At 38.5% G+C, this 19,099-nt stretch overlaps 1 protein-coding gene across 2 annotated transcripts; it reads right to left on the bottom strand.

Moving 5' to 3' along the window:
- Positions 1-37: 37 nt before the first annotated feature.
- Positions 38-17,484, bottom strand: LOC143284762 (uncharacterized). 2 transcript variants are annotated; one of them, XM_076591733.1, is made up of 8 exons: positions 17,376-17,484; positions 12,154-12,361; positions 11,265-11,427; positions 8,041-8,110; positions 6,730-6,862; positions 5,633-5,715; positions 4,727-4,803; positions 38-4,096 (listed from the first exon to the last, which is right to left on the bottom strand). In XM_076591733.1, the coding sequence occupies exons 2-8, from the start codon at positions 12,276-12,278 to the stop codon at positions 3,239-3,241; spliced, it is 1,509 nt and encodes a 502-aa protein (XP_076447848.1). In that variant the 5' UTR covers positions 12,279-12,361; positions 17,376-17,484; the 3' UTR covers positions 38-3,238. The 2 variants fall into 2 exon arrangements, with proteins under 2 accessions (XP_076447848.1, XP_076447847.1); XM_076591732.1 differs by having other exon boundaries at positions 11,265-11,430.
- Between the last annotated feature and the right edge of the window lie 1,615 nt (positions 17,485-19,099).

Here is a 19,099-nt window from a genome sequence, read left to right on the forward strand (position 1 = left end):
TGGTGGTGGTGGTGTGTGTGGGGGTGGGGTGGGTGGGGGGTGTTTGTTTGTTTGTTTTTTTGGGGGGTTTTGTTTGTTTGTTTGTAATTATTTTTTTTATTTTTTATGCTGAGTTTTTCATTTTGTGCCATTATAGAATGCTGCACTTTCATTGCTGAAATGTTTTTGGTTCTGTTTTTTAAATTCAGGGTGCTTCACATTTTTCTTCTTCATATTTTAATTAACTGTCTTATCCATTTTTGTTTTTGTTTTTTCAGTTCTTTTTTTTCAAAAGCAGTCTGATAACATTTTCTTTTATGTTGGTATCATCATTCCTAACTGTTTCAGGAACCTTGCCCTTTCTTTTTTAATAATTCAATTAGCAAACAAATGTAAAATTCCTCATTTAATAAAATATCATTTTGGATAATACAGGTCATGTCCTTTCAAAAAACAAACAAATGAAAATTTCCTCATTAATAAAATATCATTTTGGATAATACAGGTCACAGGCTTTTAAATGGTTTCAAAATGTAGGAAACCAATTTCACTTTTAATTATTCTATTGATGCTTCACTCTTCAAAGCTGGAAAATTGTTAAACATAAAAAGTTTGTAAACAGTTTATGTATGAAAGCAATGTCACACACATATAGCACACATATAAATACCAAGAAAGTGAAGTTTTGTATTTTGATTTTTTTTCATTTGATGATTTTTTTTTTTATTACTCTTTAATAACCATGAACAATAACACAGTAAATAATGCGGGGGGAGGGGGGGGGGAAGAGTTGTCACCAAATAATAACATAATATAAAATTACAGAGGCTCTGTTGCAGAATCGGTTAGACAAGGGACTTCTGATCCAGTGTTCATCAGTGATCAGGGTTCGAGGCCCCACTTTGGCATGTTGTTGGGAAAGGCACGTTACTCCCATTTTTTTCCACTCCACCCAGGTGTGAATGGGTACCTGATTTGGCTTGGGGAAGGTTGAAATGGTGGACGGAGAGGATTGGGTCCTGTGCCGAGCCCTAGACACAATGGATATAAATTCACTGTGCCCATAGCTGTAACAGGCAACAGGACCTTTAACTCTTTTATTTTCTTACCAAAATCACAGTCCCTTTCTTCCCAACCTCTTTCGCTTCTTAACAAAGAAATTCCACTAAAATTGATGAATAAAATATAATAAATAAAAACTGAACAATAATTTGCAGCTTTCTTTCAGTTGCAGTCATCAAAAGATAACCATAATGATGCATGCTTGCTATGTGTAGTTTTTCACTGAATCAGAATCAAATATTCAACAAGTCAATTATTATTTAGATATATTTGATTCACCAAACCAAATCAAATATATGCAAGTAGTTGAAAACAGTTAAAAATGTATTTCATTGGTTTCATGTTTCAAAAAAGGCATAAAAAGTGACGGAAGGGAGAATCTTCATAATCTCCATAATGGCCATGAGATGGCCTCATGAAGACAACCAGAAAATTATTTGTCCATGGCAGAGAACAATCTGTGTGCATTTACTTCCTTTTAGTCAATGTACAATTTGTGTATGGTCACGTATCAAACAGAGCTGATCACTGAATCAGTTATTCTTTTACACTCCAACTGCAGGCAGCACTAGTTTGTGACATTTTTTTTCCATCAAGTTGTCAGCCTCCGTAGAAGCTGTGTGTGTTGTTGTCTTTGGAATATTTGGGGTTCATTGGCACTGGTTTGTGGCTTATTTTCTATGAGGATTTCAGCTTCCTCTGATGGAATGTGATTATTTGTCAAAGGATTGTTGTTCATGTTCATTATGACTGTGAGGTAATACTTGTCAGCTTACAATGGGATGAAATCAAGAAACAAGTTCACTTACAATAATGCTTGAGATGCACCATCAAATGAAACAAACAGAACACTGAACAGTATTGAAGTTCATGAATTAATTTTTTTTTAAATGATAAATTCATCACAACTCCATTCTTTAAATAACAGAGGCACCCCTGACTCTTGCACTGATTGTTTTTAATGTGCAGCACATGAGATGCAAGATCATTTAATTCTTTACTTCAGATCCTACAATCCAAAATCTAAAATCATTATCCAACACTATAGTGAAAAAAAATTCTGCTGCCCGATTTCATATACCAGTCATGCCTAGCTATTCCATGGTTTTGAACACAATAAATACATACGATCTCAATAAATATGTATCACGAAAAGGGTCAATTACAGGAGGAGAAAAAGAGTACAGATTTTCTTAAACATGTAAATCAAGGAACAGAGTACACACTATCTGTTGATTCACGATGTAATTATCCACATCTCACTCCAAAGAAAATAAAACAAACACACACAGATCATTCACAAAACTGTATCATATTCCCTGACCTTTGTGATTCTTTAGCTGTTAGCTGACTACCACAGGAAAGAACACTCAAATTATTTACAAAACTGTTTTCCATTGGAATTGTGAATGTGAAACCCACTCACTCTCACACACAGAAAGGCTGCAACCAAATATCCATTTTCTGGATGCTGCACTTTGAAGTATATAAGTTAATGACAATGGGTACAAAAACACTTGGTCATACTCTCCAATTAAACATGTACACTAAACACAAAATTGTGAGGTAAAATACACACTTGCCAAAAGTAAAACAAAAAAGTCTCACAAAATGTATACTTTTGCCCTGAGTAGTTCAAACTAATTCCAGCTGACATATGCTTCTGTTTGTACAAAAATAAAACCCTCCATTGTCAAACTTCATTGATAACTGACTCTCTGCATTTGAGAATTATGTGGATTATCAGTCACTGACAAATTGCAATGTAATGTGAGCAGTTGTGTGAATGAATTGATGCCTCAAGGACTGAGAGAAAATTAGTTTCTGAAAACAAAAAATAAATTAATAAATAAACAGAAAAATAGGGTTTATCATCTGATAAATACTTGTAAACCAATATTTATAGTTGAATCAGTTGGGGTTTTTTGTTGTTGTTTTTTTTACTCGATCTTGATTCCTTGTACTTGGTGCTATATATATAAACTGCAGGTTAACAGAAAAAAAGTACACTATCCTGATCAAACTGACATTGTTCATTTCATTTCGTTTAAATAGAAAGACGTGCATTCTCAAATAAATAGATAAATAAAAACATGAAATCAAGTCACATGCATTCTCAAATGTAGAGATAAATAAAAACATGTATTCTCATGTCAAAGTTTCAAACATGAAGGGATAGCTCTTTGCAAGATAAGCATTACGAATCCAGTTCCACAGGTTCTGACTTGATTTTCACAGACTCCTTCCCTGCCTTGTCCCCTTTTGTTGGCGCCTCTTGCTGCTGGGAGGCGACAACATTGGGAAACCCTACCATGCCGAAGGAATGAGACCCTGAGTAGAACCCTGACATGAAGTCTCGAGAGGCTGACGTGGAGAATCCGGGTGGTAGTGGTGCAGAGGAGGGGTGGAACATGGGGGAGGAGGCGAGGCCAGCAGGCTGCAGGGAGGTGAAATCGACAGTGGAGAAAGGGTTGAAGGGAAGTCCGTTGGCTCCTGGCACCAGACCTACAGTTTCATGCAGGGATCTGGTGAGCGCATGCTGTGAGGGTGTGGACATGTGAGGTAGATTTTGTGGTCCTCCGTTTGCTTCAGTCCTCAGCTGATTCTTCTGTTCTTCTATTTGGTCTTGGTGCAGAGTTTGTGATCCTAGCGGTTGGTTTTGGCCACCATGACAGGAGTCTCCCAAAGTTTCCTTGATCCCTTGCTGCTGCTGGTCTCCCTGTTTCTTGCCCTTGCCCCTGGTTCGTGTTGTCCGTTCCTTCTTGACAGCAGGCTGTGCAGGCCCTGAGTTTGATGTGACGACACCACATTCACCCTTAGCATTACCTGCACCACTGCCTGGTTCCTCATTGTTTGCTGCCTGTGGGGGGATCTCTTTCTTCACAGCTGTTTTCAGTTCTATGGACGGGAAAGTGACCTCTGATTCATCCAGGTGAGGGATGCGACCCACCATGTAGTCTCTCAGTCGTCGCAGGGCCTCGTAGAAAGGCACTTTGTCAATGGCTCGCGGCAGCTGGGAGCATCGTGCGCTGGAAGATGGCATCACATAGGCTATCTGGACACAAGAAAAAGGGAAGGGTGTAAGGGGGAAATAGTTATGTTCCTGAAAATGAAACTGTAAATATATGTTCTTTATGTTTGGTTCTTGAGAGAATACAGATGTTATAGTTTACTATGAAAACATAAACAGTTGTGGCACAGGTTAATTACACAGACACATTTGTATAAATTGTAATCCAAAAGGTTTCACTCAGAAAATAAGGCTATATTGAAAAAAAGCATAAAATGTAGAGAGGAAAATCTAGAGTCATATTTATAATGCAGTCTGCAGTTACACACTCCCATTCAATCATCTTAGTAAACTGGGACCTGCAGAATCAAAAGAACCATGTTAAATCACTTTCAGGCGCAGTCACAATACACATGAAAATTCACACCCACACACTCATATACTCACACACACATGCTTTATATATCAAATATGTGAAAAGACATTAAACAAAAGTACTACTACCATTTACTCTGGAACATAGGCTTGCAAACATAGCATTGTAATTCAAATATAAAAAGACAGAACTGGAATCTAATACAAATGCAAACAACACACACACTATAATGTGTGTGTGTATGTGTGTACATACAGACAAAATCCTCATGCACAAGCTTTTCTCCTTGTGACACTCACTGTCTGTGTTCCTTCTATCAGCCCAGCCTGCTTCCCAAAGATGATTTTCTTGCTCCCTGAGAAAACTTCGTAGATACCTAACACATACACATCAAGAGTTTCAATGCAAGTATGAAAATATCTGACAATCATGTAACTGAGTACAAAGTACATACATCTATGTTCATGATTAATCTGGTTTTACAAAGTGCATACATCTATGTTCAAAGCAAAAGAAATTTAACAAGTCTCTTTGTTTTTATAACCTCACATTATTAATCTGGTTTTCTGGAGATACTATATATTCTGTTTCCTGCAGTCGGTGACATCATTATATATATATATATATACTGAAGGAAGGTGAAATGGGTGTGGAGGGGGATATCATTGCATACGCTATTATTATTTTTTATTTTGCCATACAAGATCAACATTTCAACAAAGAAGTTATTTGACAAAATGAAACAGATGCACATGACTTGCAAAAATATCCCTTATCTGGAGTCAATGACTGGCAAGAAAATTTACCACATGCACAAGAAACACACCAAATCAACCAAGTGTATAATATACAATGTAACTCTGACATTCCCCAAACAATATGTGTGTATATCAGCTGCTTCACATAAACTTCAGACACAAATATGATTAAGTTATTTTTGTATAATTTATGATTGACAATATTTGTGTGGTATTACCTGGATTTCTTGATATTTTATTTGGCCATAGAGTACATTTTGCAATCATTTTCACACTCCCTCACAAGCCATGTACAGTTTCATTTTGATTACAGTACTTTGTACAAATTGCAATAACAAAAAACACAAAAAACAAACAACAACAAAAAAAACCAAAAAAAACCACAAGTAAATGTTCTCACTTGCCCATGCATACATCACAACAGAAAAGAGAGTAACAATTACAAACCTTTTCCATTGAATACAGCAATTTTGGGTCTGTATTCTCTGATTTTTTCTTTCAGGATCTCTCCCCCTTCTTCAATCTCTTTCCTGCGATATTATGTAATGCCAGAGTTAGACAAGCCATTTAACAGTCCACCTGAATGTGAGACCATAAATTACATGTCACTGTCACAACTAAAGAATGTCAGTTTACTTTACCTTAATGGTGACTAAAAGATGGAGACAATAATTCACAATTTGTTTTAGCTACACTTGGGACCAAATACAGACTTGTAACCACCATGTCACCAGTTACTTCTAATGTTTTGCATTGATTTTTCATGTGTGTTTTTTTTTTCAGATTGTGTTACATATATATGTTGAGTCTTTTTGTTCCTTTTTCTTTTATTTGTTGTTGTTTTTTTAGAGAAAGCATGGTGTTTTTGAAGTTTTCTGCTTATCCATTTTACCCTCAATAAAACATTTGACATTGTCATGGTGCTGTGTGTATACATGTGTTAAAAAATAATCTTTTTTTTGTGTGTGTGCGTGTGCATGTGCGCGTGTGTGTGCATTGCACATAATTGTAGGCACAGGTGCAAGTTAAATCTACTTTAAGTATTCATAATGTCCTGTGATATAAATGCACTTGGTAATGTGTTTTTGTGAGAATGTATTTTAGATATGTTTGTGCAAAGAATTGAGAGCATACACATGAATTGCTTTGTAAAATTAGCTAATAATATATTTTGCCATAACTCATTGTAAAGGTCAGAGTATGTTTAAAATGTTCAGCTACTAAAACAAGTCAGTAACAACAGTGTATCTAAGTACCAACTACTAGAAGAAAACAAATTCATTTATCACTTAAAGACACCTCACTTCATATGACATACAAACATACACCAGCCCACACACAGACTAATTTTCAATTATCTTCATATACATGTATCACATAAACACACCTCACTTTGTCTGACATGGAAACATACACCCCCTTCTCCCCCACAGACAAAATATACATATAAATCAGAATATATGTGTCTGCATATATACATATCTATATATAAGTACAAACAGCACAGAAGCTGAAGAAAGTAGCAGCAAACAGGCTTATCTCACTTCTTGAGGTCAGCACTGCCCCGTGAGGTCCTGGCACAAATGTTGGTGAAGCCGATGCCAAACTGCTGCACCTTGATGTCATCGTAACAGTTCATCGGCTCCGGCACCAGTCCTGACAGGTACAGACACTTCCCTGTAACCACAACATGAAACAGGTACTGTCTGGTTTCTCAAGAAGATGTCAATACATTCCGACTGATCCATTTAAGCAACAGCACATCTGCTAGGCAGATTCCTGACCATAACCCAACACGATAGTCAGGCCTTGAGTGCATGTATCTATATTCATGTACATATCAGAGTGGATTTCTTCAACAGAATTTTGCCAAAAGACAACATTACTGTTGCCATGTGTTCTTTTTCAGTGCGCCAAGTGCATACTGCATATGGGATCTCACTTTATCGTCTCAACCGAATGTCTAGACGCTCAGTTTGATTTTCCAGTCAAACTTGGGAGAATGGGTGAGACCAGGATTCCAAACCAGATCCTCACGGACACTGTATTGGTATACATGTATCTGAACCATTCTGCCACCTTCATCTAGTATCATTCATAGTAAGGACATGCACAACAGCTGAGTTGCTAAAGTGCTGGATCTTCAATCTGAGATTTTTCTTCTGTCTCCCAGGTCAAAGAAGTGCAGACCTGCTGGTGCCTAACCTCCTTCATGTATATATATGTGGGAGATCAAATGCACATGTTTACTGATCCCATAATTCCTGTCAGTGTTGGTATGGTTATGACTCATGGAAACAAGAACATATCCAGTATGCACACCCCGAAAATGGAGTATGGCTGCCTATGTGGCAGGGTAAAAAATCAAATCATGTTGTTTATATAGCTCAGCTGAAGGGTAAAACCCGTCATGCATTTAAAAAGCAGCTTGCACATAAGAGTGAATGTGGTGGAGGTTGCAGCCCATGGACACAGAAGAAAAATAAGAATATTTGCAGTAAGAAGATGTAAAATCGAGAAACAAAATGACTGACAGAGCTGTGGCCATATCTAGGCTTACTTGATGAAATAAGGACTGCTATGGTCCAGTGCAATCAGTCGTCTGGAAGCAGACACCATCATCTTTATTCCATGCGATCATGGTTTCATCTGCCTGAGGAAAGTATGTGACAGCAAGGGGAAGACTTGTTACCAGATAGTGAATTTCTCATCACATACAACAGTTGTTTTTGTTTTGTTTTGCTTAAAAAAACAACAACAAAACAGTATGAAGTGCATAATTTTTTTTAATGAAATGCATCCACTGTTAAGTGTATCTGCTTTCTATGCATATACATATAACTTCAGGCACTCACAAAAGTGATTTCCAGGTCCAGCATAATGGTGTCCTATGTAAGCAGCAAACAGCCCTGGGTTAATCCCTACCTGTTGAAACACAAGACAGCATTTCATAAAATATCTACCGGTATATCTATATCTATATGTGTGTGTGCGTGTGTGTGTGTGTGTGTGTGTGTGTGTGTGTGTGTGTGTGTGTGTGTGTGTTTGTAATGATAATAATAATAAGTTTATTTAAATATGCACCATTTACAATTTACAATTACACTAGTTCAAATTTATTAAAAAAAACAAAACAAAACAACATACATACATAATCCAATGAAATATGCAGGTTGATCCAACGAAGAAGCAAACATGACAAATCATAACAAGACACTGCATCAAAAGTAATAACACCAATAATGATCCAATCCACACAGCACCCCTCATTCAAAACATGCTCAATTGCACTGTACAGTGTAAAAGCTGACAAGTAAAACAAATTTAAACACAAAATGAAAAACCCACATCCAGACACCCAGCCAAACACAAAAGCATGTTCAGACACACACAAAGTCCGCATACACAACATTCTCACCAGACATATCATACACAATACCGAAACAATGCACATTCCACTTATCACAATACCCAACATAATACTAATAGTAATACCGCAACACTTAAAACAGTATCACTATACTTACAACCAATTCCAATACTTAAAACTGGTCACATACATCAGAGTGCTGAATCAGTACAGTAATAAACATATAAAATCACATTACTTAACCAGCAGAGTGCCTATAAGACGTCAGCTGATGTCCTACAAAAAGTATTGCCATAGTGCCTATAAGACGTCAACTGACGTCCTGCGTATGTTCTGATTTTTCCTTCAATGGAGTTTGGTTCAATTCACATAAACAGACTCTGAACAGTTAGTTTGATGTGTCTGGATTATAAAAATACTATTTAAATGATTATTCATCAGGTAGAAGACCCCTTTCTACTGGATAATAATTTGCTAACTGACCATGTGATACGCACATGGAAAAGGGGGTTGCATCATGTGCAAAACAATGCGTTGAAAACTGCGTCCAGTAAAGCAAATTGTCTCAGTCAGCAGATATACACAATTCTGAAAGCTCTGCTTGTGGTTGTGGACAGATTTCGCGATGGAGAAGGATCTCTCTTGTCTGATGATTGTTTTGAAAACGAAGGTGATTGACAATGACAGTGACAAAACTGACTGCCCCATTTTATGGTAATTCAGTCCATCTATCCAATCAGACAGCTTTTTTTGAATAAGTGGCTATGACTGACAGAATATGAGCAGCCAGCGTTGGAAGAAGGGGAAGAGAGGGAGAGGAGTGATGTAAGACGATAGGTCGAATGTCAGCCTGAGTTCATGAAGGGGGCGTGGCTTTTAGGAATGAGTGTGCTCACATCTCAATGCAGACTGTAGGATCGGCAACCTCCAATGCTCCACGATTTTCACGAAATGCAGGGTGGAAACCTGCACTGGTCGTGAAACAAGTGCTTTTTGTTTTTCACGCTTTTTTTTTCGCTGACTCAGATGGTTGACTTCTTTGAAGAGGTGGCAAGCTGAATGCACAGCAGACAATTAAATTGGCCCACGTGCAACTTGAAAGGAGTGAATGTCATCAAAGAACTTCACTCTCTCACTCCCAAATGCTCTCAGCTGTCAAAAAGCTTGCCAGTTCAGTTTCTAAAACCGTGACTGATCTTTTACGTTGACTTTACCCACCTTTGTCATTGTTGGGACAGTAATTTACTTACATGTCTGCACGAGCTGTGATTTTTTTAATTTTTTATAAACTTATAGCCTGTTTTAATTTCTTCTACAGGTATAATCTAACAATAGGCATGCTATTTCTAGCTGTATTTTGTTTCTTTTCTTTATGGATGTTATTATGTAGAGGTGGAAAGACTTTTTTGTTGCACAAAAATCATAATCTTGACTTTACATGCCTGAACAGTTATCTACAATCAACCTAATTGGGTAAGGGAGCCCAGAAGCAGAATCTACACTCATTTTTCTTCACAAAAACGTTTACTTTCTTTCTGTATCACCCATAGCTTTTGTGCTAGAATTTTTTGTGATTTATTACCCCCGAATCCTCAAAATTCCATGGCAAGGGGAGAGCACTTTTTTTTTTTACAAAATTTTCTGGCACTGAACTGGTTAAAATCAGTCTCACTCCCCTCCCAAAACAAACACTTAAGCAGCATACAAAGAATATATAAAACCAATCAAAATACTTCAAAACAAATCCCAATACTTAAGTACATACTAAACACAATATCCACAGAAAGTACATCAAAAACCAATTAAAACGTTCAAAACCAATCATGTACTTCACAACACCCAAACAAGCAAAACCCAACTACAGCACGCAAAAATCAGTCCCCCTCTTCCTCCCTCCCCTCCACACAACACCTCAACAACACCCACAGAATACAGAAACAAGCACACACCAGCACTGTCATAGGCATCAGGAGATCAATTAAAGGCAGTTTTAAACAGATGAGTCATGAAGTTGGTTTTGAAGGCGGAAATGGACTGGGGGTGTCTTTATTCATATGGCAGGGAGGTGAATGCAAATGATCTTTGACCACAGGACTTAGTCTTAATTAACAGAGGGAATTCAGAGAATGCGACTGTCTGATGATGAACGTAGTTGTCTTGATGGAATGTAAACAGTGAGGAGATCAGAAAGATAGTTTGGTGAAGATCTAGAGAGAGCATGACAGCAATATGTGGAGAATTTATATTCAATCCTGGACTGCATCAGCAACCAGTGGAGTTGTTTCAGAAGATGCAGAATAAGGTCATTTCAGAACAAGATGGGCAGCTGAGTTTTGGACTTTCTGCAATTTATAAATAATGTCCTGTAAAGAACCAGCAAGCAGAAAATTATATATGATATTTATCACCACACACTCATTTACTTTCATAAACACAGAATCTTCATTAAATATTCACACTCACACCCCCTCCTCCTCCAAATACACCCCCCATGCTCAGAAAGACATATACACAATACATATACCGGTACACATAAACATTAGGACACCAGTTTATGTGGGTGTTTTTTTTTATACAGCATTGCACTTTCACATTTTATTCTCTCAGTGCAAACAGACAAAAAAAAAAACCCAAACAAACCGACAGTGGTATTTATATGACACAGGGCTTATCCCCCTCAGTCACGCTGACAGGTTGGGGAAGACTTACAATGAGAATGTCCAGGTCGTGAGCCAGTCTGTCTGGCAGTGTTTTCAGTAGCACCTCTTCCTCTGGCATCCCGTTGAACCTGTCAATCTTGCGCTTCTTCTTCTCCACAGGCATGTGGTCTGTGATCAGTTCCTGCTTCATCCCTTTATTCTGGGTCTTCGTGCTGCTGGAAAAATGGTGCTGGTACCATCAGTGATTAACTTTCAGTTGATGATACTATTCTAGAATCTCCAGTAATAATCCATAAATAATTAACTTTCAGTTGATACTTCCAATATTTCAAGAAACAATTTATCACCTTGAATCTGAATTTTTAGTTCCAGCAGAACTGTTTCTTGTTTTGTCACAAGTATTTGGAAGTTTTTTTTAGCTTTTTTTCTTTTACTGGACACAAGAAAAAGAAATGAAACAAAAGCAGTTCAGCTTAACAAGTAAAAACAATGACGCAAAAAAAACAACACAGTATGCAATAAATGGGAAAATCTTCATGTTACACTTGACATGAATTTATTAACCAAGTAAGTGTTGTTTCATAAAATCTATTGAAAAAATCAAAAGACATTCTCATAAGTCACTGCTTACTTTATCAAAACTTGTCTTGAATATTGTATTTGAGATTTGGAATTCATACCTTACAAATCTATTCACTATTAACTATATATAACTGAAACAGTTAATGAGTGGAAAGCAACAACACTGAATATCAAAATATGTGAAGATCTGTGTTTACCAAAATTTGGAGATTAAGTAAGACTTTAAAAAAAAAATTTTAAGCTGAGAAATTTACTGTTTAATGTGTCTTACGAGAGCTCTAGCCCACAAACTAAATTATTTTTGTTTTTGTAAATTAGTTAGAAGAGAAAAGCAGACAAATGTATTAGTAAAGTACCTTTCCACTTCTGCACTTTTCTTCTTTCTTCCTCTTTTTCCTTTGGTAACTGGTTCTGCTGCTTTGGTGCCTGGCTCTGATGCAGCTGAATCCAACTCAGTTTTGACTTGTCCATGCTTACTCATCTTCTCTGAATACTGATGATGCTTGATATCCACTCTGTTTTCTCTTTCTTCAGTTTGTCAGTACTTCCATGAAACACATAAATCTGAAATGAAAAAAAAAGGCACTAATACAAGTATAACATCATTCAATATTGAACATTCTCTCTGGAAAAGTGATATTAGTACCATGGCTAATATAATCTCAACTAATACAATCTTATTAGTTATTAAACAATACTCTGGAAAAGTGGTAGTAGAATGATACAAGCTAAAGTCTCATCAAAATTATGAAAAAATAAAAATCAGTCTTTGAGGTTAAAATGATTAGAAAGCATGAACTTTGTTTACACACATACATGTGTGAGCATCACTGTGCGAATCTGAACAAGTGTATGAGTGTTTCTGCATAATGTGAATGTGTTCTGTGTGTGTGTGTGTGTGTGTGTGCGTGTGTGTTTGTGTCCCTACTTGCACAGGACTAAGAGGGCACCGATAACATCCCTGGGTTCTGCCAATAATCATACCCACATTATTTCAATTATTAATCAACTACATGTAGTCAACTTTTGTTGTATTATTGTGCCACTTTAGAAAATGATGGTTAATACTGTTACTGTAAGATTTTACTGAAACCATATCATTTATTTTTGCACCCATGATCAAAGCGAATTAGTTCATCCGGAAGGCTAGCACATAAAAATTAAAAAAAATTTAATAAAAAAAAGGCAGTGGGGGAGGAACATGCGGCTGGAGCATGATTTGTTTATTTATAAAATTTCCAAGGCCGGCACTTTGTCCAGTAAGCCAATACTCTACACTGAAGAAAGAGAGCATTCACTTATGTAAAACCATTGCTTAACCCCTTATCTGCTCCTCACAAGTATGTTCACCCGTGAAGGATGTTTCCTTACTCAGTTACTGAGATAAGATTGGAGTTACAGGTAAGGATGTTGGTCACCATTCTTTATTTGGGTTTCTTCCTCTGACAATAATTGCATTATCTTTTTGTTCAGCATACCAATCATACCACTTTAACGTACAAAATGATGCGTTCTGATGAGACGATAAACTGAGGTCCCATATGTAGCATGCACTTAGCACACATAAAAGAATCCACGGCAACAAAAGAATTGTCCCTGGCAGACAGGCGCAATAGCCGAATGGTTAAAGCATTGGACTTTCAATCTGCAGGTCCCATGTTTGAATCTTGGTAATGGCAAGTGGTGGGTAAAGGGTGGAGATTTTTCCGATCTCCCAGGTTTACATATGTGCAGACCTGCTTGTGCCTGAACCCCTTTCATGTATCATAAGATCAAATACGCACATTAGAGATCCTGCAATCCATGTCAGCATTCGGTGGGCTATGGAAACAAGAACATACCCAGCATGCACACTCCTGAAAACAGAATATGGCTGCCTACATGGTGGTGTAAAAACAGTCATACACATAAAAGCCCACTCATCTACACGTACGAGTGTACGTGGAAGCTGCAGCCCACAAACGAAGAAGTCCCTGGCAAAGTTTTGTAGAAAAATCCACTTTGATATGAAAACAAATAAAGTTGCAGGCAGAAAAAAAAAATAGGGTGGCGCTCTCAGAGTTGCGACAAACTCTGCCTGGAGAGAGCAGCCGGAATTTCACACAGAGAGGAGGAGTTTGTATTATACTCCATGTTTGGTGTTACATATACTTACCATGTCAAACTGATGCAAACTAGGCCTATCGGTTTGCTCTGCTTGGCCAAATTTCGCGCGGCTAACAGTGAAAAGGCGAGCTGTCTTGCCCGGTCCGCTCTTAGCCAATCAAACGCCTCTAAAAGCTATAAGCGCTGAATCATTCCGTGGCCATCAAATAAAATGCCCCATGAGAACCACGGCGGAAACGCGGGGACGGACTGGTGGGCATTCAAGTTTGACATGGTAAGTATATGTAACACCAAACATGGAGTATAATACAAACTCCTCCTTTTGGTGTCATATACTGTACCATGTCAAACTGATGCAGAATTTAAAGCAAATGGAGGAGGGCAACGCCTACTGGTTCGTATGGGGAGCCCTTGTAACCGAGATGGCAGTGTCAGCCGCAACAAAGGAAATCCCCTTGGAACCGTCAGCCCTGGTCATACGGAAATCCCTGAGGTAGAAGTTGATGAAGGGATTCTCAGACCGCCAGAAGGCTGCCTCCAAAGCATGCTGCAGTGGCACTGAGTGCTGGAAAGCAGCCGAAGTAGCTATGGCCCGCACTTTGTGTGCTCTGGGATGAAGACAGCTGATATCCCTGTGTGCATGAGAGTAGGCTCTACGAATGACTTTGGAAACCCAGCGGGAAATGGTGCCTGCAGTGATGTCTTTCTTGTAATTCTCATTGAGGGAGATGAGCAGACGCCTCTGAGAAGAACGCCTATGGCAAGACCTATCCCAATAGTATCTGAGACACCGAACAGGGCAGAGATGCCTATCCTCATCATCCTGGGCAAGAATATCAGACAAAGGTCTGACCCTCAGAGAGTGGCAAGGGACCTCAGGGTCTTGGTTCTTGGCCAGAAACTCTGAAAGGAAACGAAGAGTGATGGAACCATCTCTGTGGAAGGCCATTCCACTAAGACCATGAATCTCGCTTCTACGACGGCCTGTGGCCAGCAACAGAAGGAAAGTTGTCTTGAGGGTGAGCAAGTCGAAAGGAATAGTCCCCAATGGCTCGAAGGGCTGTTCGAATGAAATCCAGCACCAGGAACAAGTCCCAGAGGGGCACTCTTCTGGGTTTTCTAGCTTCCTTCAGAGAGGCGCCCCTAGCCACCTCTCTGAGCAGGAAATCCGCTTCAAAGGCGGGACCACCTAGCTGTTTGATTGTGGTACAGATGGCAGACCTGTACCCTCACACAGAACTAGCAGACAGGTTGAGAACCGAGGAGCAGTGAGCCAGAAAGTTGGCCAGCTGCATGCTCGTAGGGTTAGTAGGGGGAATGTCCTGAGCTTGTGACGAAAATGAGTAATAAATAATAGAATACAAAAAGCAGTTCCTCCACTTCAAATTCATGCCGCATTGATCTCATGTTATCAAGACATACCAGTCCTCTGGCTGAACATAGTAAGAAAAATCATATGCTAAAAATCGAGTGTTTTTGTGTCTATTTTTCCTCTATGGCTGAAGTACCATCATTCCCCCCTTCCCCAGCCCCTCTCACTGACCCTGCCCCTCTGCTTACATCCAACCCCACCCTCACCCCCCTTTCACAACTGTCATCTTTCTGAGTCTGACTCACTCTTTCAAATAAAACTTAAAATAAAAATACGTTGGACTTCTTGCCAGCTTCCTCGGGATGCTTGATCTGATGCGCAGTCTCTATGTATGCTTGAGCAAAAAGAAACTTGGAAATCCAGGTAAGTTAAAAACTTCTTAGGTATAGGTATAGGTATAGAATAGGGACGAAGTAGGCCTCGCGGCCTTTTTGATGTCCCTTCTTTTTCGTCAACATTGAGTAGTGTCTGCATTGCATGCGGTAATTTTCCTACGAGTAATTTAATCATCATATTCATACTTTTTTATCTTTACATTTATATCAGCGTCCAGAAGATTCTTGAATTGGTTAAGAGTTGGTGCTGTTTTGGTTAGTTCTGTTAGTGGGTTCCACCATTTTATAACGTGGTTAGTAAAAGTGTATGTTTTGGCATTTAATCGAGTATGTTTTGGGTATATATCTTTGCTAGAGCTTCGTGTTTTTTCAACAGTGTTAAATTCAAAGAAATCTTCCACTCTTAGATCATCTAAATTGTATATGATTTTGTATACTTGGATCATATCTCCCCTATATCGTCTATATTTCAGTGATGGAAGGTCCAGTTGCCTCAGCCTTTCTCCATAATCCATGTCTTTTAGTTCACTTAATAATTTTGTAGCTCTTCTTTGCACCCTTTCTATTGCTGCTAGCAGTCCTTTCCGGTTTGGGTATCCCCATATAGTGTTACCATATTCCATGTGTGGTCTTACCAAGGCTTTATATAGACAAAGGAAATTTTCTTTATCAAGGTAAGTAAAGGTCCTTTTAATAATTCCAAGCATACTATTTGCTTTATTGATTGCTGTATGAATATGTTTCTCAAAAGTAAATTTTGAGTCAAAGATAACTCCGATGTCTTTTTCTTCGGTACATTTAGTAATGCTTATACTTTTTTGACTATCCATATAATACTCATGTTCAGGATTTCTGTTACCTATATGCATGATTTTGCATTTTGCGGCATGAAAATATAGGTGCCATTGTCTTGTCCAGTCTTGTAGTCTGTCAATGTCTCTTTGTAGTATATCCTTGTGGTTACTTATGTTATACAGTTTTGTATCGTCTGCAAATATCTTGCAATTGCTTGTCACCATGTCTGGAAGGTCATTAATAAAAATGGTGAATAGAACAGGTCCCCTCCAGTATGCTTCCTTGGGGTATTCCGCTCAAAACTTTCTCGTTAGTTGAGAATTCTTTACCCACTCTAACTCTCTGAACTCTTTCAGATAAGAACTGCTCTATCCACTTATAAATATTTCCTGTTATTCCATATCCCTTCAGTTTAACAAGCAATCTTTGATGAGGGACACTGTCAAATGCTTTCTTAAAGTCAAGGTACAAAATGTCAATGTTAAAACCGTCATCAATCATGTCTGTGAAGTCTTCCATTACCTCTAGGAGCTGGGTAATACAAGATCTGTGTTTTCTAAACCCATGCTGACACTTGGAGTATAGATTGTTATTTGACATATGTGCCACAATTGTATCTCGTATTATGGATTCAAATACTTTGCATGTTACACACGTCAAACTCACTGGCCTGTAATTACCAGGGTCAGTTTTGGTTGGATATGAATAATTACTGTGGCAGTGATCATGTTTTGAAATATAACAAGTATATCATTGTGCGCTGTGATGTTATTTCCCGTGCACGCTGTGTGGGTTTAACATCAGCAGGTGGGATGCTTTACTTGATACTGCTATCAAGATCAAACATAACAGAGGCGAAGCTGTAATGATGAGAAATTTTATCGGCAATGACTTGCAGGATTGAACACTGGCTTGGGGTCCAAACTTGGTTTTTAAAAAATCTATTGCTTCAATTGTTGGTTGTACCCACTGTTCATGGCTTGTTGATCGGATATGCTGATGATCGCTTCACACAGAATCAACAAGATTGTCAACTGAGCTGGACAAAGCGTCTGCAAGCGGTGCGTGGACTATCCGCAAACACCTCATAACATAGTATGTGATTGGATAAAAGATTATAAACTTCACCAATGAGAGATTCTGTTCCTTTTTCAATGTTTACTTCCTGTGTCAAAATGGCTGCGCCCTTGGTTTGAGTCAGTCACATTGGGTCACGTAACAGGAGCTGGAAAGGATGCCCTTTTACAGTAGAAATGTGAAGAAACTAATGGACGCTTGGCCTGGAAAACGAAACTTTGGATTGTATCGATTTTTGCCACTGTTCTTTGTTCTCGGAGCAGCGCTTGAGTTTTCTATGATAAATTGGCAAGTTGGAGAAGTCAGTTTCTGTAAGTTTTCGTTTCTGTCATTTTACAAGTATGAAGCGTGAAACACACAACACACACACACACACACACACACACACACACACACACACACACACACACACACAGTGACACACTCTCACACACACACACACTCTCTCTTTCTCTCATTCTCATTCTTTCCCGGTTACACACACACACACACACACACACACACACACACACAGTGACACACACACACACAGTGACACACACACACACACACTCAAAACAAATCAAAACAGAAAAAAAACACTCACACAACACAAACACACACTCACTCACTCACTCACTCACTCACTCACTCACTCACTCACTCACTCACACACACACACACACGCACACGCACACACACAACAAAACATAAAAAACATTCACACAAACACACACACACACACACACACTGAAACACATTGAAACACACACTTAGCCCTCAAAGTGCTGGATATAATAAAACATACATACAGAAATCATGCTTAAAACAAAGGGATAGCTTGCCTTCGCTACCTGTGCTCTGATTTGGGGCATTTGTATGCTTATCAGTAAAAATAAATAGAGAAACCTATACATTTTTGGAAAGTAGAGTGAATGAAGATTCAGATAAAAGTAAGAAAAAGGCTATACCTTGTGTGTAGTTGGAGATATTCCACAGGATATAATCAACAAATTTTGCAACTTATTTTCCAAAGACCTCAACCACAATGTTTATAGGTATTTTCACATCTTTTACAGAGTCAAAATCTCAAAATTGGCATTAAACTGTACAAAAAAATGTTCTGGCTGCAGAATCATGATATGAATATAACTGAAACAATGAAATTATAAGCATTGTGTTCTTTGTTTGAGACACGCCCCTACGACGCCACGTGCGCGCACATCTACAATACTTTATGCAATCACAGGCAAAAACAGAAATAAATGCTCATGTTGCTTTCAAAAGCAGCAAGAATGCTTTAAATCAAAACAATTCCCAGTTTTCTAGCTTGATTTGGTCAAGAGTTCACAATAGATCCATGCCTAACCCACTTTACCACCCCTCGCCACCCCCATCACCCACCCCCAGTTTTTGTAGCTGGAGACACAAAACTGAATGAACAACAAGCAAGTCAGCATGTCCAAGTGTCAAAATAACAAAGCCGTTTTCACCAGAATCCCTGTCAGCAAACGAGTGATCACTGGTGACAAGGTCACTCATTTCCTGAGCTTTGTCAACTTCAGTGTCACACATTGTTTACAAAAATACGGAGATCTGGACTTGTAAATAAACTCGGTCAAAGTGTGCGCAAACAAA

The sequence above is a fragment of the Babylonia areolata genome, chromosome 8 (assembly GCF_041734735.1).
Source record: "Babylonia areolata isolate BAREFJ2019XMU chromosome 8, ASM4173473v1, whole genome shotgun sequence".
Classification (NCBI taxonomy): Eukaryota; Metazoa; Mollusca; class Gastropoda; order Neogastropoda; family Buccinidae; genus Babylonia; species Babylonia areolata.

Excerpts from the sequence above, each read along its gene's own strand:
- LOC143284762 (XM_076591732.1), bottom strand. The coding sequence starts at position 12,278 with ATGAGTAAGCATGGACAAGTCAAAACTGAGTTGGATTCAGCTGCATCA. Across the intron at positions 11,431-12,153 it reads AAAAGTGCAGAAGTGGAAAG|CAGCACGAAGACCCAGAATA; the intron begins GTACTTTACTAA and ends CCATTTTTCCAG. Across the intron at positions 4,097-4,726 it reads TGATAGAAGGAACACAGACA|ATAGCCTATGTGATGCCATC; the intron begins GTGAGTGTCACA and ends TCTTGTGTCCAG.